This window comes from Ictidomys tridecemlineatus, chromosome 1 (assembly GCF_052094955.1).
Source record: "Ictidomys tridecemlineatus isolate mIctTri1 chromosome 1, mIctTri1.hap1, whole genome shotgun sequence".
In the NCBI taxonomy this organism is placed as follows: Eukaryota; Metazoa; Chordata; class Mammalia; order Rodentia; family Sciuridae; genus Ictidomys; species Ictidomys tridecemlineatus.
The window spans coordinates 57628326-57651371 of record NC_135477.1 but is presented as its reverse complement, the minus strand read 5'-3'; the positions used below and the strand labels follow the sequence as shown (position 1 = coordinate 57651371).

General features: G+C 39.9%; 1 protein-coding gene across 2 annotated transcripts; it reads left to right on the top strand.

Moving 5' to 3' along the window:
• Nucleotides 1-4382: 4382 nt before the first annotated feature.
• Nrbf2 (nuclear receptor binding factor 2) lies at nt 4383-22714 on the top strand. Of its 2 annotated transcripts, XM_078041443.1 has the most exons (5): nt 4383-4618; nt 12681-12730; nt 12820-12904; nt 19511-19551; nt 21198-22714. In XM_078041443.1, the coding sequence occupies exons 1-5, from the start codon at nt 4534-4536 to the stop codon at nt 21903-21905; spliced, it is 969 nt and encodes a 322-aa protein (XP_077897569.1). In that variant the 5' UTR covers nt 4383-4533; the 3' UTR covers nt 21906-22714. The 2 variants fall into 2 exon arrangements, with proteins under 2 accessions (XP_077897569.1, XP_005339874.1); XM_005339817.4 differs by lacking the exon at nt 12681-12730 and having other exon boundaries at nt 4386-4618.
• The last annotated feature ends 332 nt before the right edge of the window (nt 22715-23046 follow it).

Here is a 23046-nt window from a genome sequence, read left to right as displayed (position 1 = left end):
CAATGTTACAACAAAATAAAAAAGGAAGCAGAGGGAGAAGATGAAGACCCAAATGTGATTTGTTTTACTGAGAAACTCAGGCAAAGCCCTTGCAATTCCAATATAAAGAAAAGTGAAGCAAAGGCACTCACATCTACCAGGCTTTCAACCCATTTCCAGCTCTGGCCAACTCTGAAGCAGTTGCTCAGGTAGCTTTCAGGCACTATTCCCTGGTTCTGTCAAGAAAAGATTTCTTCCACCTTTGTGGGAAAAGCTGCCGGTTGGAATAGCTAGAAGGGTTTCCTGACCAGCAGATGGCTCACTCCTCACCAAGAGGAGATGCTCAGTGTTTCTAACATTGCAATTTCAAGTTCCCTCAGGCTGCAGGGCAAATCCTTCAAGAACAAAGGCAAAACATCAGCATGAGATGAACAAAAACAAAAATAAAACCCCCTCTATCACTTCAGTTGAGCCAACCTGCATTCCGTGCAATAACAGCAAAAATCGCTCTGGTTTTATCACCCTTCTCTGCTCAATGTCTAGGTTGCCAGGTTCTGCTGGACTCTCCCTTAGTTTTGGCTCTTCCCTTCTGTGCCTGAAGCAAAAGAGCCAATGCCAAAAATTTCTCTTTCTTCCCCACCTCCTGTTTGGTAAACCGAATAATCAATAAAACAACCATTTGGAATTTCTCATTACAGCTGAGATTTAACTAGTTCCCCAAAGAAAAATATTTCTTCCTTGTACAACAATCCCCAGTTGCAGTGGAAGATCATACTCCACACATGGGTTAACTATTGCCATTAAATGCAGACCACAGGAAACCAAGAAAGTTTAGCTGGGTGTGGTGGTCACACCTGTAACCTCAGCAATTAGGGAGGCTGAGGTAGGAAGGAGGATTAGGAGCCTCAGCAATTTAGAGAGGAAGGAGGATTAGCCAGCCTCAGCAATTTAGAGAGGTCCTAAGCAATTCAGCCAGACCCTGTCTCTAAATAAAACACAAAAAGAGCTGGGGATGTGGCTCAGTGGTTGAGTGCCTCTGGGTTTCATCTCTGCTACCAACAAGTAAATAATAAATATATAAACAGTTGAGCAAAAATCTAAACATTCAACTGGGTCAGTGCTAGTATATGTGTTGGGTCCTATTTTTCTTTTGCTCATACTTATGGACCTGGAATGTTCATACCTGGTTTCACAGGAAGAGGCTCAGGGCCAGGTTGGATCTACCATGTTGTTGAAAGCTCAGTCCTTGTCCCTGATGTTGACACAACAATGAGGACACGGTTTTGAGAAAAAGGAAAAAGGTTTATTGCTTAATTAGCAAAGGAAAAACACAGGGACTCCTATCCCAAAAACTGATTCTGCCATTAGCAGGAACTGGAGGCTTTTAAAGAGGTGACTCAAAGGCTACATTCCAACTCTGTAGGAGTTGTAATTCACTTGTTAATTTGGGAAATAGTAATTTCGGAGATCTGCTGCCATCCCCAAAATCTGAATTATTTCATTCTTAAAGTGGGTGTGTGCTCAGGGACACATAACTCAGCCTAGGATGGGGAAAAAAGGTAATCCTGTTTCCTTTGGGATTAGGGAGGAGGAGATTAAGGAGGGGCTGGAAGAGAGGAAGAGAAAGAAAAAGGTCTGTTTTAAAAATAAGTTACAGTGGCAGAGCAGTCAGGGTTATATTCAAAGTACAATATGGACCACTGTTACAATACAGCACGTTTTGAAAGGTTAAAGTGGCAGAGAAGAACACTTACAAATAGCTTCCAGGCAAGATCAGTTCAATACTAATAATGCTCCAAGTTGATTCCAGGAACCTAAAAGAAAAAGAGGGGCTCTGTCATTAGAGGAGGTCCCAGAGAGGGGACGTTGACTCAAGACAAGTGGGGTCCTTGGCATACAAGAATGAAAAAAATTTCAGTGCACGCCAGTCAGAGACACAAATTTATTTATGAAAGCAGATAGATATTCAAGGGAGAATGCAAGACATCTTCAGAAGGAGAAACAGCAACCCATTGATCTGGGGTGTTAATATTTATAGAGGGGCAATAGCTAAGGGCTGAACCACAGAAAACAGAGCCATTACACAATTTCACACCAGTTTTTCTAGCACTAGCTTATTGTCCTTGTATCCTGTTACTTTTTGCAGGCAAACACCTGGGCCAAGGGCATGGGTGGGTTGCCCAAGTGTTTCTTGTTTTGCATTTCAAATGTTCATGGGTGTTTCCTGCATTCCAGAAGTTCTTGGGTGCTCTCTTTCTCACCCTCCCACCCCCCCCACCCCCCCACCCCTGCCCCAACCTCCAGTACTGGGGATTGAACCCAGGGGTACTTTACCACCAAGCTGCATCCCCAGTCCTTTTTATTTATTTATTTATTTATTTATTTTTTTGGAGACAGGGTCTCACTAAGTTGTTGAGGGTCTCCTTAAATTATTGAGGCTGACCTCAAATTTGCCATTCTTATCTTACCAAAAATTTGTTCCTTGTCCCTAATGCCAATATAATAATGAGACATGGTTTTTGAGAAGAAAGAAAAAGAAATTTTATTGCTTTGTTAGCAAAGAAAAAACACAGGGGACTTCTGTTTTCAGAGTCTGTCTCCCATCAGTGGGAACAGAGGGTTTTGGGAGGTGATTCAAAGGGTACATTCTAGGTGTGCCCTAATAGGGGTCATAATTCACTTGTTAATTTGGGAGATTTCTTAGATCTTCTGGATTCAACTCCCAAAACCTGAATTATTTCATTCCTGAGATAGATGTGTGCTCAAGGATTGATAACTGGGTTTAGGATGGGGAAGAAGGGTAATCTGGTTTCCTCCAAGATTAGGGAGGAAAAAAAATGTCCATTTTAAAATAAGCATGAAGTGGACCATTACACTCCTTCCTGTCTCAACAGTCACAAGTATGTACCACCTGTCCATTTAGGGGCTTCTCCTTTGAGACTCAGTAGTAGCACTGCAAAAAATAAAACAAGGAGAAGAAAAAACACTTTCACTTATTTTCCAATGCACTTTGGAATAAAATCTAAATGCTTCATTATGCATTAAAATTGTACTTAAAAGCCAGCTGCAGTGGCACACACCTGTAATCCCAGCAGCTTGAGAGGTTGAGGCAGGGGAATTACATATTTGAAGCCAGCTTTAGCAATTTAGCAAGGCTGTATGCAACCTAGTGAGGCCTTGTCTCAAAATAAAAAAGGGCTGGGGATGTAACTCAGTGGTTAAATACCCTTGGGTTCAACCCCTGATTTAAAAAAAAAGAAAAAAAAAAGAGAGAGAGAGAGATGGTATTTAAAGCCATACTTGTTCTTGCATTAACCTACTTTAAAGCACTAAACTACTTCCCAGCCCTTTTTGTTTTGAGACAGGGTCTTGCTAAAATTGCCCAGACTGGCCTTGAACTTGTGTTTCTTTCGCCTCAGCCTCTGAAGTAGCTGAGATTATAAGCATTTATCATCATGCCTGGCTGCATTTGCCCACTACTTTTGACATCTTCTTTTGCCTGTCTCCACCATAATAAAGATGCTGCAGCCTTTGTTTTGTTTTCTTTCTTTTTTTTTTTTTTCAGCTTAGAGTTGCAGTACATTTCCTTTCCTGGAAAGGCTCTTTGCTTAGCTGGCTCTTTAAAGGTTCCATCTGAAAAATCGCACATTCCTGTGAAACTTTCCTTCACCTCTCAACTGCATCTTGGTTATTCTCCATCACAGCTCTGATCCATCTTCGCAGCATAAATCACATTTGTCAGTGGATTTCATGACATAATTTTGTGTCATGGCTTGGAATGTAATTGTTAAATGCATCATTATGCTTGGCTATTTGTAACACATGCTATTTTATTAGTTTGTGTTCAACTTCAAGGCAGAGCCCTGCTGAATAATTCACGTTAACTCCCATCGTGGTTCAGTTCAGTGTATGGTTTAACTTTGCTCAAATTTGCTTTTTTTTTCTTTAGTTGTACATGGACACAATACCTTTATTTTATTTATTTACTTATTTTTATGTGGTGCTGAGGATTGAACCCAGTGCTTCAGACGTGCTACGCAAGCGCTCTACCACTGAGCTACCACCCCAGCCCTCAGATCTGTTTTTTGAAAAACATCAACAGGTACCAGGATAAAGGTGGGTACACAGGAGCAAGAGAGGATGTAGCTTAGCAGAGTGAATTTAGAGAAAAGTCAGGCTAGAAGGAAATGAGAAGATAGCCATCTTAAGGTACTAAAAGTTTGCACCTCCTCACAAAACACCTGACTACCCTTTCAGAAGGTGTTTCGTGGGGAAAAAAACAAAACAAAACTCCTGCAATAAGACATCAGCCGACACCCCGCCTTCCGTGAGCTCCACCTACTCCTCATCCTCGCTCCCACCTTGAACCGGCCGCCGGCGAGTGACGTCATGACGTCGTGCGTGGCCACGGCAGCGGCGCAGGGGGCGGGCCCGAGGCGCTGGAGAAGGAAGTGGTAGGGTGGTTGCTCCCTTTGCGCCCACCACAGTCTCTCTGGGCGCGCTGAGGGGCGGCTGTCTCCAAGGCTGCCTCGCGCTCTTCTTTTACTCCCCTCCATGTGCCCTGGCGCCGCTGCTCCCCTTCCTCAGGCCGCCGCTCGCGCTGGGGTCTATGGAAGTAATGGAAGCACCTCTCAACCTGGTAAGTGGCTCATAGGATTGCGTCCACCGTGGGAGCCTTTGCCTCAGGCGTCGGGTACAGTCCCCGGAGTGCGGGCAGACCCTTGAGGCCGGGGGGGGGGCAGTCTTGGCAGGGACAGTCGCAGAGGCTGAGGGGTGCAGGCAGGCCCTCAGTTCACAGAGGCTCCGGGCAAGCCGCCTCAGAGTTTGCCCACCTCCGAGAAGCTCCCGCTGACTCTGGGCGCCCCCTGTCGCAGGGCCCCGGGCGAGGGGCTGCCGCCTACCGGAGATGCCCCCTCCTCTGCTGTGGCGGGGGAGATGCCTCCAAGCGCCACGTAGCAGCCTCCCTAAAGCCTGGGAGGCACTGGAGTTGGCTAGGGCAGAAATGGTGTGTAATGCTGATTGTAAGTTTCAAAACAGGGGGCCTGAGTCTAAGCTCGCCGACTTTGGAGAGGTGGAGTAAAACCCCTTAACTCTAGTTTTCCTTTCACCTATTTATTGTATTCGTTCGGGTTCATAAATAATCTCTCTTCTCCCCGAATAAATTAGGGATAGCTGGGGAAAAAACACGACCGTTCCTGTTTTTAGCTCAGTTTCATCACTTTAGGCGTCATAAAAGTATAAAAGCTGTTTGTTGTTCTCAGAAAAAGTACTGGTAGTCTAATGTCTTTTAGGCAATAAGAAACAGTTCTTTCCAGACTGGCCACTGCATCTGAGTTTTCTAATCTAGGGTACATATTGGACATAAAACTTAGAATACCTAAGGTTGCAGTCAGGAAGAGCTTTAGTCGTGGGCTTGCAATTCATTTGTGCTGGTGGAATTGGGAAAAAGAACTATGGAGGATTAATTTCTCACATTGGAACTCTCAATCCTACTGATGGAAGAGCCTTGAACTGGTTCAAACTATATAGAGAAGCAATGGAGCCTGGTGGTTTAGGAAAATAGTTTCTGAAGCCAGACTGCTTGGATAAATTCTGACTTTGTTACTTAATTGCTGCCTAACCTGGGGCAAATTACTTGATCTTGCTGTTTCAGGTTTTTTGTTAGGGTTAAAGGAGGAAATAGGTGCAAAGCACTTAGTGCTGCATCTGATTCATAGTAGAGTATGAGTTAGCCATTATTATGAGACCATAAGCCCATAACTTAAAGTCTCACTTATACAGTTTTGAATTTGTTGAGCTTTAAAGCCTAAGAAGCTAACCCACAGCTATGGTTCAAAGTCACTGATATCATCTAAAGTTATTATTCCAACTTGGCCGTGGCAGGTTAGCTGTTCTGAGGAAACTCTTCCAGTTTTATTACTTTGGCCTCTCTCCCGCCCCCTACTCCCTTTGTTGTTTACCCTTAAAAACTTTGGACTACCTTAGGGAGTTTTTTAAAGCCAGAAAACTGTCTTGTATCTTTCTTGTTTTAAGGTGACATATTTTGCAATGAAACTTGGGTGACTCAATACTGAAACTTAATAGGGGTATTATTAGAAATAACCAGCCATTTACAAAGTGCTTCAAAGTTCAAGTGTAAAATGACCATTGGTTCAGTTCCAGTTAGCTTACTTTATTTGGCTGCAGTGTGCCACATAGTCTCAGTCAGCTGCTCTACAGGTGTGTCATGGCTTAGGAGAAGACTGAAACTGGTGATTGTGGTAGATAGAGCACAGGGTCGGAAAAATTAGTGGGGGCACGTAACCACTGAGCCATATCCCCAGCCCTTTTTTGTAATTTTATTTAGAGACAGAGTCATTCTATCTCTAAATAGAATACAAAATAAGGCTCAGTGTCCCTGAGTTCATCCCCAGTACCTCTCCAAAATAAAAAGGATGTGGCTCAGTGGTTAAGTGCCCCTGGGTTCAGTCTCTGGTACCAAACAAAACAAAAAATTGTGTTACTAAGTACAATTGAAAGGCCTCTGTCAAAATTTTGCTAAAGACATTCTAGTATTGTCCAAGTTCATTGTATAAGGACTTATTACAGGATTATCATTACATGGATTTATAATCATGTGTCCTCAGGGATCCTTGAGGTTTAGTAGGGACTTTTTCCCAGTTTTACAGATGAACCTACATTGAGAGAAATTAAGTAATTACTTAGGTATTGACCTAATATATTGTATTATTAGGTACTGACTAAAATATGGATCAAACTCATTTTGATATGACCTTTTTTTAGCAATGTTTCTCTATTAATGTTCTTATTTTCATTTCACCTTGGCCCTTATCTATATTGAACTGTAGATCCTAAGTCAGCATTTATTGCCTCTGCTGTAGTATTGATTCTTTTTTATTTTTAAAGAGAGAGTGAGAGAGGAGGGAGAGAGAGAGAGAGAGAATTTTTTTTTAATATTTATTTTTTAGTTCTTGGCAGACACATCTTTGTTGGTATGTGGTGCTGAGGATCAAACCCGGGCCGCATGCATGCCAGGCGAGCACGCTACCGCTTGAGCCACATCCCAGCCTAGTATTGATTCTTTTCTGTTAGTTTTACAGTAAGGGCTCTAAGGCTTATTTCTCACAATGAAATTTTTTAAGATATGGAAAAATTTGAAATAGTCATTCCATGTTTAACTAGAACAAGCTGGGAATGGTGGTGCATACCTGTAATCCAGAAGCTTGGTCCGCTGAGGCAGGAGGATCACACGTTTGTCACCAGCCTTTGCAATTTAGTTATACTCTGTCTCAATGTTAAAAAGAAAAATATCTGGGAGTAGTTCAGTGATAGACTACCCCTGGTTCTATCAATACCCCAGTATTGCCAAAACAAGGAAAAAAAGGTAATTGGTACAGATAATGCATCTTTACCCCCAAAGTTGTTAAAAAGAAAAATAAAAGAAATTTTACTTCCATTGAAGAAAAAATTTGAATATGTTTGTTTCATCTGGTTATTATTATTTTTTCCCCAGAGGGTTTCCCTCTCTGTTTTATCAATATGGAAAGATTGTAACATAAAATTTCTTAGTGTCTATTTAGGCATTTCATTTCATACATTAAATTTGGTAGTGTGAGCTGGTAACAGATGTTAAAACTTAATGTGAGATAAATGGTGCAAAGCACATTACTGTAATCCAAGCAATTTGAGAGGTTGAGGTTTCTTAAGCTAGGCTTGATAATTTAGGAAGACCTTATCTTAAAATTTTATAAAATTGGGGGAAAGGACTGGTAGAGAGTTTTTAGTTTTCCAGTACTGGAAAAAATTTATATGAGATCATTTCTAGTTCTTGGGTTTGTTTACTGCCAGTTTGGGAGATGATGTCAGGTTTTAATTTACATATGACCATTGGTCATGATTTACTCACCTGTGCTACAAAGGCAGGTCAAAATGTTTTCTATGTGTTTGTCTCTAAGCGTTGGGGGAATGTTTCTTGAGTAACTGAGCTTCCCTCCAGAGTAGTCAGTTCTCTTTATTTGATGTAAATGAATCCACTTGCTTTTGAGGTTCTAATCCAAGAAAAATAATTATGATGGTCCAAGGAGGAATAGCCTTGTATTTACCTGGAGTCTTTGTGACTGTCATATTATATGCAGTGAAATTTTTAAGGTAAAGGGGGCTGTTTGAATCCTTTCCTTGTTGCCCTGAAAATTCTAGGGAAAATTAATCTCCTGTCACAAGTGAGGCTGGGCTTAATGGAAGCACTCTAGGAAAAGACAGTGGAGCACTAAAATATATCCAGCAATTACTAAGTGATGAGACTGGCATTATGTATATTATTTATCTTGTCTTCCTAATAGCTATATGAGGTATTTCACATTTTACAGATGAAAACATTGAAATTCAGAGTGGATAGTGATTGTAATATTGAAACCACCACTCCTGACTTGAGTATCTTAAATGTAATTTTTTATTATGCTGAGTAGTCCATTCAGTGCTTATTGGTTGTAGATAATGCTTGCTAGTTGTCTATAGGTGACTCTATTGATTAAGAAAGGAAGGGGAAGTGAATGACTCCCAATAGACGACCCTACTATAAAGTCAGGAGTATGGTATATTTTCCTCTGTGGACTTTTTGGCATTTTGTTTCTTTTCATTTGTGTATACAACTTTCCCCTAAATGAACTTATAAATTGAAGGTTATAGAAGATAATACTGTTTTTCTTTGGGTAAGAGTGCAGTGTGTAATGTGTATTTTGAAAGTAGCCTATAGTCAGGTGCACATTCTTGTAAATCCTAGTAACTTGGATGTAGAAAAATTAGAGGTAGGAAAATTCTAGGTTCTAGACCAGCCTCAGCAATTTAGTGAGACCCTATCTCAAAATTAAAAAAGATAGCAAAAAGAGTTGGTGTTGTAGCTCAGTGGTTAAGTGCTCCCGGGTCCAATCCCCAGTTCCAAAAACAAAGCCTGTAGAGGTAGAAAATATTTGTTAGTGAGATCAGCCACTTAGTAACAGGTTATATTTGCTACGTTTTTGTTGGTTGCAAATGATGAAAACCCATTTGAAATCAGCTTAAGCCAAAAGGGATGATTTATTGGACTCTAAACAAAGGATCAGGAAAAGCAGGGGTATAGTATACATCCGTCTAAGAACATAGGGAGCCTCAGATTCAGACAGGATTCTCTGACTCTTTAAGCTGACTGCTTCACTTCTTTTTACAGACCTGTTTCCACCTGTGTTGCCAAGTTTCTTAATGTCACATTAGTTACAACCTCTTGAGACATATTTAACATAGTATCTGATTCTAAGATTGAAATCTGGGGGCTGGGGATGTAGCTCAGTTGTAGAGTGCTTGCCTCTCATGCACAAGACCCTGGGTTCAATCTCTAGCACCACATAAAACAAACAACAACAAAAAACTGGATGGGATTCTTTAGGTGTCTAGAGGACAAGGCAACATGAGTATTGTAACACAGGAGTCATGGGTTATAAAAAATTTTATAATTTTTACTTTGAAATAATAAAAATTTATAGATGTACTACTTTCCCTCCCCCCCCTTTTTTTTTTTTTGAGATGGGGTCTTTCTACATTGCTGAGATTGGGATTACAGTCCTGCCTCAGCGGGGATTACAGGTTTGCATCATCACACCTGGCTAGACTTAACTACTTTTAATGGCTTGATTCTATTAAGAACAGTATTTAAGGAGATCCGTTTTAAAATGGGAAATCTTTAATGATTCTTTTAAAAATAAGAAAATTACTACCAAAATAGGTTTCCTGCAGTATCTTTAGTTTTTAAAAAAATGTACTTTGATGTAGTCTGCCCAACTGTGTTGTCACTTTTTTGGGGAGGGGTACAGGGGATTGAACCCAGTGATGTTTTCCATGGAGCCACATCCTCTGGTCTATTAAAAATATTTTATTTAGAGACAGGATTTCCCTGAGTTGCTTTTGGCCTCACTAAATTGCTGAGGCTGGCTTTTTACTCGGACTCCTCCTGCCTCATTCTCCTGCACTCTTGGGATTACACGTGTGCACCACATCACCCAGGTGTTTTTATTTATTTATTTATTTCATTTTGATTACTGGGGATTAACTCCAGTGACTCAACCACCAAGCCACATCCCTAGCCCTGTTTTGTAATTTATTTAGAGACAGGGTCTCTTTGGTTTACTGAGTGCCTCATCATTGCTGAGGCTGGCTCTGAATTTGTGATCCTCCTGCTTCAGCCTCCCCAACTTCTGGGATTATAGGAGTGTACAACCATGTCTGGCTTATTTTTTAACTAACCCCCCCCCCCAAGTTTATAGGATTCTCTTAAATTGCTTAGGCCTCTCTAAATTTTGGAGGCTGATCCTGCCTGCCAAGTTGCTGCGATTATAGGTGTGTTCCACTTTCATTGTTTATCATGGTACTTATTATAACAAACCATTTAGGGGATGCTGATTAGTTTAATTTTCACAATAACTCATAGATAAGAAAATTGAGGCAGATAGTTAAAGCCAAGTTCATGTGTCTATAAAAGTGTTCAAGCTGAGAGTTGGAACCTGGGCTCTGCCCTGTCTGCACTTGGTAGATGTTTAATAAAAATTTAATAGCAACTATACTTAAAAAAAAAAAAGAATTTGCTGAGGTGTGAAATAACCTAAATAGGTGAGTGTTTATTAGAATGTTATATCTGAGAGTATAGTGAGAGGTAAATCCTGAATGGGCAGAGTTGGAGATTAGATTTTTGCATGGGGAAGTTTTAGGGAAGATGGGAGAGCTATGAAGTCCTGACTTCACCTATTGGGAACTGTTTGTTCTTGCTCAGAAGTTCAAGTAACCATTTATTTTGTCATCAGAGCTTAAAGTTTAATTAGGGAGCTGCACAAATATCCATAGCACAAGGTAGAAAGTGATTGGAGTCCACAAAGGCACAAAGATCATAGAGACAGTACTAGAGTGCAGTAATCTCAAATAGCATCTTGTTTTTGCCTCTCAAAATGTATCTGTGAGCCAGCAGCTATAAAGCTAGCTATGCCTTTGTAAGATCTCAAGCCTTATTCCAAACCTAATGACCCAGAATTTGCATCTTCACCTAGTGCTCACGATTTGAAATCCCTTTAAAACTTCAGGACCATGGATCTGGTCCAAATCAATCATTTTACAGGTCAGCAAATGGGCCCTGAAGGTTGGAATAAATTAACTGATTCAGTGGGAGAGCAAGAATTTGATACCAGAGCCCCTGATTCTTGGTAGGGATAGGTCTACACTGTGCCACTCCTTGTTATGAGGGTCTGTGGGATTTCAAGGAAAAGCCTTACAATACTATCAGAATATATTCATTAGGGAAATAATGTTAATCATAACTGCTTGTGTCTACTAGTTTTCTTCATTATGTATATTCTCTTTTCCCCAGAGCCTTCCATTTTTAGGTAGCTGAAAACATTTATGTGTTCTGATATATTTTTTGCTTAGTCTGACTCCGTGGTTAAAATTCATACAATAGCCAGACATGATGGCACATGCCTGTAATCTCAGCAACTCAGGAGGCATAGGCAGGAGGATCACAAGTTTGAGGCCAGCCTTAGCAACTTAGTGAGGCCCTAAACAAATTAGCAAGGCCCTGTCTCAGAATTTTAAAAGGACTGGGGAATGTGGGTCAGTAAAGTGCTTCTGGGTTTAATCCCTAGTACCATGAAAATATATAAATAAAAGGCCAGTATTGCTTATTTAATCTGTTTACCTTTACATTTGGGGATACTTAAGTCATTTGCTTATAGAATTTTGTAGTTTGTTCTTTTGGTGAGTTGTATCTGATTTAAAAAAAAATCACTTTAATACTAGGTTTTGGTATCATAGTGCCTCAAGTGTAGACATTTTTTCTTTACCTTTTTAAATGGTACCAGGGATTGAACCCAGGGATGCTTTAGCACTGAACTACATCCCCAGTTCCTTTTATTTTTTTATTTTGAGATAGCATCTCATTAAGTTGCTGAGGCTGACCTTGAGCTTGTTATTCTCCTGCCTCAGCCTCCTGAGGAGCTAGGATTATAGGCGAATACCACCATGCCCAGCACAGATTTCTCATTTTTGAGACAAATAGCAGCTTTATGTTGACAGGGAAGAATGAATTGATAATAATAAAAGTTAAATTTTACTATATGATAAGTGGTTTTCTGATAATAGCTTTTTTTAAATTAATTTTTTAAAATTCATATATGACAACGGAATGCATTATAGTTTTTGTTACACTTATAGAGCAGTGTTTCATATCTCTGGTTGTATACAAAGTATATTCACACCAATTTGTGTCTTCATACATGTACTTTGGATAATAATGACCATCACATTCCACCATCATTTATAACCCCATGCCCCCTCCCTTCCCCTCTCCAACCCCTCTGCTCTATCTAGAGTTCGTCTATTCCTCCCTGCTCCCTCTTCCTACTCTAAGACTAGTGAAATTGTCTATGAAATAACTCTTATTTTGAAAGAAGTTTTAAAAATTTTAAAAATACATTTTGAGTAACAGACTGTAATTGTGACTCTTTCTAGTTAACCTCTGGAGTGGAAGAATGTGGGTCATTGAAGTACCAGGTATTAACTGGAAGAGGGTTTATTTAGATGCAGTAGTTTTAGGTTCTGTCTACTCTTTTCATAGATCCTGGTATAGATACAGCTTTAATGATGATTTGAGATGTGACAACAAATAATATCATTTATCTTGTTAAAAGGTTGGTTTGTTTTGGGGGAGATTGCTTGTGATGGAACCCAGCACCTTACAGTAAGTAGGTGTTCTACCTCTACCTCTGTTGTTGTTTTCTAAAATCATTTTTTGTACTTAATAGTAATTTATAGATGTTTGTCTTCTAGGCTCATCAGCAGAGCAGACGAGCAGACCGTTTATTAGCTGCAGGGAAATACGAAGAGGCTATTTCTTGTCACAAGAAGGCTGCGGGTAAGTTGTCTTTTTAAGAAATACTGATTGTAAAAATGACAAGCAATTTATTTTTCCCAGTATCTCTGACCACTTTATTTAGAATGAAAATCACAACAGTAGTGTTTTTTGTCCTGCATATGCATGTTAGAAACTGCTGATCACCAAGAAAATTAGCTTAAGAGTATTTTTCAAATATGATGGATTTCCCAGCTTCTCGTAAACCACTCTTCTGTCTGAAACATGAAGATGGCATAAATGGCACCCTGGTATATAGTTCTTTAGGAACACAGCTGTGTTCCTAAAGACTTAGGAGCCAATTGCAAGAAGTCTGCCAATTCATAGTAGATATTGTTGAAAGGAGTCTAGGTTTCAAACACTTGACATTTGTGCTGCAGGATGAGCATATGGCAGGTACCACATAAATCTGTATATTTTTATGATGAGTTTTATGGGGGTTTTGTACAACATTAACTCTTGTGAATTCAGTATTGTTAAATCTTTCCTAAACCATATTTTGTTATCCATTGGATTATTAAATTTTAGTCACTACAAAAGCAACATATTGTTTAACTGTTTAAGTCATGTTACATATGAGTTCCATAAGCACACATCCGTAATCCCAGCAATTTGATAGACTTGGGGAGGAGGGTTGCAAGTTCCGGGCCAGCCTCAGCAACATAGCAAGGCCCTAAGCAACTTCAACCCTGTCTCAAAATAAAAACTGAGAAAGCACTGGGGATGTAGCTCAGTGGTTGAGATGCTTCTGGGTTCACTTCCCAGTACCTAAACAACAACAACAAAACCAAAAAATCCAGCTAACTGAATAAATAAAGGGAAAAAAAACTTGCATTCATCCTAACCTGATTTTTGAATAATTGAAACTGCTGTAGGGCTTCAAATATCACCCTGACCTAGTCTAATTCTGTGACATTCTTAGGTTAAAAAAGATGATAGCCTGTTCAATCATATTAGCTTTAATCATGGAGATAGAACTTAATGTGATTAGTAAATCCAACTGGGCTGATTTGGAGTTTCGACTTGGTTTTATGGCCCAATGGTAGCACACTCCTCTGGCATGTGTGAGGCACTGGGTTCGATCCTCAGCACCACATAAAAATAAATAAATAAAATAAAGGTATTGTGTCCACCTACAATTAAAAAATATCAAAGAAAATAGCCATGTGTTATGTTTTAGAGTTGCAAAATTGATGTGTTGGAATGAGCTCATTGTTTTGTTTTTTTTTTTTTTTAGAAAGAGAATTTTGATATTTATTTTTTAGTATTTGGCATACACAACATCTTTGTATGTGGTGCTGAGGATCGAACCCGGGCTGTACGCGTGCCAGGCAAGCGCGCTACCGCTTGAGCCACATCCCCAGCCCCAGAGCTCATTATTTTCTTTCTTTCTTTCTTTTTTTTTTTAAAGAGTGAGAGAGGAGAGAGAGAGAATTTTTAATATTTATTTTTTAGTTCTCGGTGGACACAACATCTTTGTGTTTTTTTTTTTTTAAGAGAGAGAGAGAGTGAATTTTTAATATTTATTTTTTAGTTCTTGGCGGACACAACATCTTTGTTGGTATGTGATGCTGAGGATCGAACCCGGGCTGCACGCATGCCAGGCGAGCGCGCTACCGCTTGAGCCACATCCCCAGCCCCTCATTATTTTCTAAATTGACTTATTCACAACAGATTTTTTTTGTTTGTTTTGGTACCTGGGATTGAAGTTGCCTATGAACTACTGAGCCACATCCTCATCCCTTTTTATATTTTGAGACAGGGTCTCCTTGAGTTGCTTAGGGCTTCACTAAGTTGCTGGGGCTGGCTCTGAACTTGTGAGTCTCCTGCCTCAGCCTCCCCAGTCTCTGGGATTATAGGGGTTCAATTTGCCTTTGTTTCATATTTGGAGGAAGCAGTTTAATTAGAATTGTTAGTTTTTTTTTCCCTGAGATACCTATTCTTTTCCCAAATTTCTCTTGGTGAGCATTTGTTCCAGTTTTTAATTTGTGGAGGAAATCTATCACTATGCAATCAGATTGAAAGGTTTTTTTTTTTCCCCCTTCTAAAATAACCTTTAAAAATGCCAAGTAGAAAACAGGCATGTGGCACATGCTTATAATTCCAGTGACTTGGGAGGCTGAGTTGAGGATTGCAAATTCAAAGCCAGCCTCAGCAATGAGGGAGGCCCTAATAAATTAACAAGGCCCTGTCTCAAAATTAAAAATAAAAGGCTGGGATGTGGCTCAATGGTTAAGTGCCCCAGGTTTCAATATCTTATACCCCATGTGGCCCTCGCCTCCAGTGCCCAGTTGAGATTTATTTTTATTTTTTTATTACTTATTTACTTGGGACTTAACCCAGGGGCACTTCATCACTTGGCTATATCCTTAGCCATTGTTTGATTTGAGACAGGATCTCAGAGTTGCTTAGGGCCTTATACTGAATTGCTGAGGCTAACTTTGAACTCCTAATTCTCCTGCCTCAGCCTCCCTAACTGGTGGGATTATAGGTATGCACCGCTGCATTATACTGTTTTAAGACTCTACAAAGGGAGGCATTTCCTTAGTTTTGCAAAAGCTATTTTATTTGGTAAGAAAGTAGATAAAACAGCTGGTGCTGTGGCACGCAGCTGTAATTCCAGCAGCTCAGGAGGCTGAGACTGGAGGATTGCCAGTTCAAAGCCAGCCTCAGCAAAAGTGAGGCCCTAAGCAACTCAGCAAGGCCTTGTCTCTAAATAAAATAAAAATAAGAGCTGGGGATGTGGTTCAGTAGTTGTAAGTGCCCTTTGGTTTGATACCTGGTACCAAAAAAGGAAGTGGATAAAGCGAAGTGTAGTTCAGACAAGGAGATAAAATGTATGCAGGTAGATGGGAATAACTAAGAAAATTCATCCACAGTGAATCCGAACAGTAGCAGAGCAGATAGAACATCTCAACAGATTTAAATGTTAACAAAGAAAAATACACAAGCTATGCAAAATTAATATAGGAACAAAGGACGAGAACAAAGTGAAGAAAAAAATGTAAATTTGGCAAGTATGGCTGGATCAAAACTATAATCACCTGTTTTTCCTTGGACAAGGAATGTCTAATTAATTTGCATCTCAGGAATGGTAGAATGTAGCAGACATTTCTAAGCGTGAAATCGGAAAATCATTAAAATATACAAATAAAGATCAGGCAGAAAGCAGTGCCTTGTATCTGCAGAAGGGGGAAAAGGGACTTAATGTAGGGATGAGGCATACCAAAAAGTTTATAGTGAACAAAATATAGGAAATAGATCCATTATTAATGTTATTTATACCCCACCTTGTTCCAAAAAATACTTAAAATGTCTCACAGAGAAACAACGAAATACAGAATGTAAGTGAAAATAAGTAAATTAAGAAATCCATAGAAGCACAAAATGGAAAACGGACTGGGATTATAAACCTCAAAATGTACCATGAGTTTGAATATTTATAGAACTTACGATTAGTTCTTTATGTTGTTTTTGACATTGAAAAAAATCCTGAGAAAATCAATTTAGAAAGAGGAAAGGTTAATTTTTGCTTAAAAATTTCAGAAGTTTCAGTCCATGGTCATTCAGACCCATCGTTTTTGGCCTTCAGTGAGGCAGAACTTAATGGTAGGGTGTGTAGTGAAGCAAATTGCTCATCTCATGGCCTTGAAAAGCAGAGGGAGAAGAAGGAGCTGGGTCCAGTATCCCCCTCAAGGGCATGCCCTCCATGGCCTAACTTCCTTCCGTGACACACCCCCTTCCACAGAGTTTTTTACCTCCCTCCCCATAGTGCCATCAGTTGGGGATCAAACCGTCAAAACAGGAGCCTTCAAGGGGACATTCAATTCTAAACCATAATATTCTGCTGCTGGCCCCCAGAAGCTTATGTCCATCTCGTGATACAAAATGCATTTATTCTATCATAAAGAGTCCCCAAAGTCTTAACAGTTCCATTATTACTCAGTTGTCCAAATCCAAAGTCTACTAGAGAGACTCAAGACAAACTTGGTTGTGAGCCACTGGAATATTTAACAAGTTACATACTTGTAACTTGCAATGGCATAGGATAGACATTCCCATTCCAAATGGGAGGAATAGGACCACAGAAAGAAGGAAGGGATTGGACCAAATCAAGACAGAAACCCAGCAGGGCAAATACTAAGTTCTGTAGCTTCATGTGCTGCATATGGGACACAGTGATATGATGTGAACTCCAAAGGGTTTAGGCGGTCCTGTTCCTGGCTTTGCTAACTGTAGTGCATGTGGCCACTCACTGCTGGCTCTGCTCTCTGCCTGTGACTTCCCTTGGCAGGCATTCTACATTCCTGTCATCTCTGACTTCTGGGGTCTCCATTGCAGCTTTAGCTTCACTCTCACAGATTCACACATTGCCTTCTCAGGGGCTACTTGGCGGGGGCTGTGACTGCCACATGCTGATTGAAGTCTTGATGGGAGCGTCACTGATCCCATGTCATAACTCCTGTATTCTTCATGCTTGCAAAAGTACCATTGTATGGATGACAAGGTCTGCTACCAACTGGAGCAGTAGCTGGCCTGCTTCGACCACAGCTATGGCAGACTTTGAAAGATGAACGCAAGGAAAACAATTCCCTGGCTCTGTGGGAGTAGGGCTCCCCCACTGCCTTGAAATTTCTTCCACCAGGTTAATTAGTTCATCTCTTTCAAATTCAGCCTCACATTATCTTGCCATACATAAAATGTAGACTAGTTCTTTTCCAGAATGTAACATGAATGGCCTCTAGTACAGTTCTTAGTAGGGTCCTTATTTCTGTTTGAAACCTCATGAGCTTGGCCTTTAGTTTACACATTCTTATCAGCATTCTGGTCTTCTGAGTTCCCACCAGAATTGCACATTAAGCTCTGTTTACAACATTCTAAGCTTTCTGTAGTCAACATCTCTAAGCCATGACACCTCCTCCATCCCAATTTCAAAGATTTCTCAGCCACGATCAGGTATAGTCATAGCAAAGACTTTGCTATTTTTTTGTTACCAATTTTCTGTGGTAGGTTTTCATAACTGAGAGATTTAACTTGAAAAGAGGAAAGGTTTGTTGGGTTCATGGTTTCAGTTAATGTTTTATTGGCCCTGTTGTTTTGGGCCTATGGCAAGGTAGAACGTCATGGTGAAATATGTGGTGTAGAGCAAAGCTGCTCACTTCATGGTAATGGAAAGCAGAGAGGGGAGGGGGCTGGGGGCACATATGCCTTTCATGTCAAATCCTGAGTCACTCAATTTCCTTTAAGCCCTACCCCTTAAGGATTCCAACACCTTCCCATGGTGCCAATAGCTGGGGAACAAGCCTTCAACACTTGAGCTTTCTGGGGCATTTAAGACTCAAAACATAATAGACTCCTAGCAGTCAACTAAAAAAGGAAAAGTAAGGATTTACTTCAAATTAAGTCACCCAGAGTTTGAGTCTGAGATCAGAGAGTTGTGGTTATTGTTATTTTTGGTACCTGGGATTCAACACGAGGTACTTAACCACTGAGCAACATCCCTAGCCCTTTTTATTATTAGACATGGCCTCGCTAAGTTGATGAGGCTGGCTGTGGACTTGAGATCTTCCTGCCTCAGACTCCAGAGCTGCTGGGATTATAGGTGCTTGTCACTGCGCCTGGTCTGAAAGGTTTTGTTAGCTGGAGCAAATATCCATGAGACATACATCTGAGTTCAAGCAAAGGTTTATTGACAGAGAATGTCTACTAGGCTGCCCTTCTGCAAGGTGCAGCAGCCTGCTGGAAAAGAGTGTCTTTTAAATATATAGTCAGGTACAATGGAGTAGCTAAAAAACCCTGTGATTGTTATTTGGTGCCTTTGCTATGGTTTTAGTAGTTAGGGAGTCTTTGGGGATGGGCCTAACAGGAAGGTCATGCCTGGGTGGGCAGGTGCTAATTTTCAAAATGGGAGTTATTTTGGCCTAAGTACCTAACAGCTTCTTGTTAATTTTTTTTTTTTTAAGTACTGGGAATTGAACCCAGCCAGGGATGCTTTACTACTGAACTATATCCCCAGCTATTTTTATATTTTTTTGAGACAAACTAAGTTGTCCAGGCTTGCCTCAGCTTCCTTACCTGCCTGGTTCTTATTACTTTTTAATCCTCTCTAAACATGATTTTTCAAATGAAATCATCTTCAGTTCTTTAATTGTAAAATCTGTAGGGTTTCTGTTTTTGTTTGATGGTGGGCATCAAATGTAGGACTCCACATGCTAGGCAAGAACTCTACCTCTCTGCCACATCCCCAGCCCTTCTATAGGGATTTTAAAGCATAGAAACCTACCAGTTATGGTATCGAATACCTGTAATCCCAGAGACTTGGGAAGCTGAGGCAGGGGATCACAAGTTCCAGGCCAATCACAGCAATTTAGCAAGACTCTATCTCAAAATATAAAGGGCTATGGATGTAGCTCAGTGGAGGAGCTCTCACCCCTGTTTAGTCATTGGGATCATTCACCAGTATTGTAGCAAAAAAAACCCTTCCAAAACCTAATCATAGCATTACTGCTTGTAAGATCATTTTTTTTCTGTATGAGAAATATCAAAACATCTTTTAACTGGCAATTATAGGATGATATTAATGTTCCCTTTTTTTTTTTTTTTGGCAAGCATATCTTTCTGATGCTATGAAGCTGACCAAGTCTGAGCAGGTAAGACATGTTCTTAATATTTACAGCAGAATTTTAAAAAGATGTTTTTTTAATGGAGACTCGAATTGTGTGTAAAATAAAGCATTTTACCCCTCTTTAAGTGTTATATCAAAAATGTGTAAAATGTGCAAACTAAGTGAACTGTTGATGTCATGGTATGCAGAAAACAACCTTCTCCCCCCCCTCCCCACAACCTCATTCCTGTTCTTTTAGGCATGCAGAAACTTGCATCCTGTTAGTAGCTCATATTTGACCATCGTTGGGCTGTTTGTTTTAGTGCCTGGGATTGAACCCAGGGGCACTTAACCACTAAGCCATATCCCCAGCTCTTTTTATTTTTTATTTAGAGACAGGGTCTTGCTAAGTTGTTTAGGCCTCCCTAATTGCTGTGGCTGGTTTTGAACTTGTGGTCCTCCTGCCTCAGGCTCCTGAGCTGCTGTGATTGCAGGTGTACGCCACCATGCCTGGATCCAATTGGATAAAACTGCTTGTTGAAGATTTTTTAAATATAAAGTCTCCCATTTGTCTGTTCTTGAATTCTTAGACAATTCTTTTTTTCTTTATTTTTTACTTCGTTTTTCCCTGTACTGGTGATTGAACCTAGGGGATGCTCTACTTATGGACCACATCCTTCCAGCCCTTTTTATTTTGTGACCAGGGTCTGGTTAAGTTTCCCAAGTTGGCTTTAAACTTTTGATCTTCCTAAGCCTCCCAAATGGTTGGATTACAGGCTTCTTGTACCACTGTGTCCCCTGCCTTATGTTAAACAGTTCTTAACTTCAAAATTTGTTTCACCAGTGACTTTTATTTTCTATGCTAGAGGAAGGCTTGTTGAGGTTTAAAAAATACCTTTATCCAAAGATTCTTTTTTGTTTTTTTTTTAACAGTGATCTGAGTTGAATTCAGGGCCTTAAAAACACTAGACAGGTGCTCTACCATTGAGCTACATCACCAGCCCTATTTTAAATTTTGAGACAAGGTCTTGGTAAGTTCCCCAAGCTCGCCTTGAATTTGTGATTCTCCTGCCTTAGCCTCCTAAGTAGCAGGGTTTATAGACATGTGCCACCAAACCTGGCTTCTGATTTCTTGATTGTAAAATGTCAGGTACCTAGGAAGTACTTAGTACATGTATGTCTAACTGAAATAAGGAGATAATTTCTGAGAGGGATATCAGTAGCAGGGAAAACCCACTTGATTCTTAACACTGAATCATAGGATATTTAACATTGTGTCTTTGATATTATAGAACCTGCTATTGGTATCTGCCTGCATTGAGCTTTCTAAATCTCTGTTAACAGGAAGACTTTTCTTTTTGGTTACTATAGAACTGAGGTCTAACGAGAAAAGATTTCTAATTTTAAGCTGATTACAAATGGCATGGCATTGCAGATGGGGGAAGTATAAGGAACAGTCAGAAAAAGTCTGAAGTATTTATTGATATTAGGATTTTGACTTAATGGTACTTTCAATCAAGTAAAAAAATACACCTTTCTCTAATTTATATTATTTTGATATTGAATCTTTACTAGACTGCAAACATATAAAAAAGTGTTAAGTCAGAAAAGCTCTTGGAATAGCATATATTAACAGTAAAAAAGCTTCCAATATTAAATTCTGCCAATTATACTTTTCCTTTTGTGAAATAGGCTCATTTATCACTGGAATTACAAAGGGATAGCCACATGAAACAGCTCCTCCTCATACAGGAGAGGTGGAAAAGGGCAAAGCGAGAAGAACGATCAAAAGCTCAGAACACAGACAAGGACGTAGCTACCCATCTTCAAGCATCTCACAAACCCTCTGCTGAGGAAGCAGAGGGCCAGAGTCCCCTTCTTTCTCAGAAGTACAGCCCTTCTACAGAGAAACACCTCCCTGAAATTCAAGGAGTTTTTGACAGGGATCCAGACACACTACTATTTTTACTTCAGCAAAAGAGTGAGCCAACAGAGCCATGTATTGGAAGCAAAGCCCCGAAGGATGATAAAACAATTATTGAGGAGCAGGCAACCAAAATTGCAGATTTGAAGAGGCATGTGGAGTTCCTTGTGGCTGAGAATGAAAGATTAAGGAAAGAAAATAAACAACTAAAGGCTGAAAAAGCCAGACTTCTAAAAGGTCCAGTAGATAAGGAGCTGGATGTGGATGCTGATTTTGTAGAAAAGTCGGAGTTATGGAGCTTGCCACCACATTCAGACACTGCTACAGCTTCTTCAACCTGGCAGAAATTTGCAGCAAATACTGGGAAAGCCAAGGATATTCCAATACCCAATCTTCCTCCCTTGGATTTTCCATCTCCAGAACTTCCACTTATGGAGCTGTCTGAGGATTTTCTGAAAGGACTTATGAATAATTAAAATGGAAGGCTTTTGGAGAGATCAGAAGAAATTCAGCAACACAGTTTATCCAGAAAAGAAGAAAAAATTAAAAAGGGAAAACCACATACAAGGGTAATTCCAGATGTGCTTTACCATCTGGTTGACTGGCAGGAGCAGCATTGCCAGGATGTGGGAAACAGTCACTGTGAAATACATTGCATATCTGATCTACCCACTCGAGCTAATGGTTCCCACCTGGCAGACAGTAAACTCTTGGAGGTTCACTTTCTCCTGATACAAACCAAATGGCTACCTGGAATAATTTTCTCAAGCACCAGTTATTTTTCTTCAGGGTTAAAATGTATAAAAAAAAGTGTGTTATGTATAATTAATCTATAATGCCATAAATGATAATGTAAAAGCTAAATAATATGGTGGCCTGAGGGGCTGCCTTGTATTTGAAACATGCTTTCTATCATGCATTGACTGTATGCATTTTGTTATGCACATTTTGTTTAAGTAAGGTGTATAGGATACACACCTTTCTAGATGAAACTATATGTGCCACATTTTGCACTAATAACATAATGATAACCTCAAGACTATCAGGAGAAATATTTAAATTTCCATTTTATGAAGAAAGGAACCAAATTATTAGTTATGCTTTTTTAAAAAATTACCAGTTTACATAATTAATCAGGGTGCATTTTAAGTTCTAACTTTGTTATATAATGCATCACTTAAAAATACTAAGGAATGATCCTTTGTTTTTAATGATGCATAAGTGGAAGTAATGCTAGTTGGCAGTATTTGATTTTAAGAAATCAATAAAATAATTGTGTTTTATACCTTTGTTGACTGGTTGGTGGTTGAAAAGCAAGGAACTGTGTGGCTTCTGGCTATTGTAAACTTTGAATAGGAATTTAAGCAGATGCTATCAAATTATTATTTTGGTGTGTTGAGGATTTTCCCCTGTTGTTTTGTAATCCCTCTCCCCTGTAAAGGTGGTGAAGGGGAGTGTAGAATTTCCTGAGGAAATTTTTGGTAAAATCAAGTGGAAATCCCCAAGAGTTAAATGTTCCTAAGCCTTTCTTTGGTGGACCTTGCCTGGAAAGTGCTCAGGGCTGCTCTAGGCAGCTTGCAGCTATTCTTGTAGCACCTGCACCCAGTGGAGCACAGT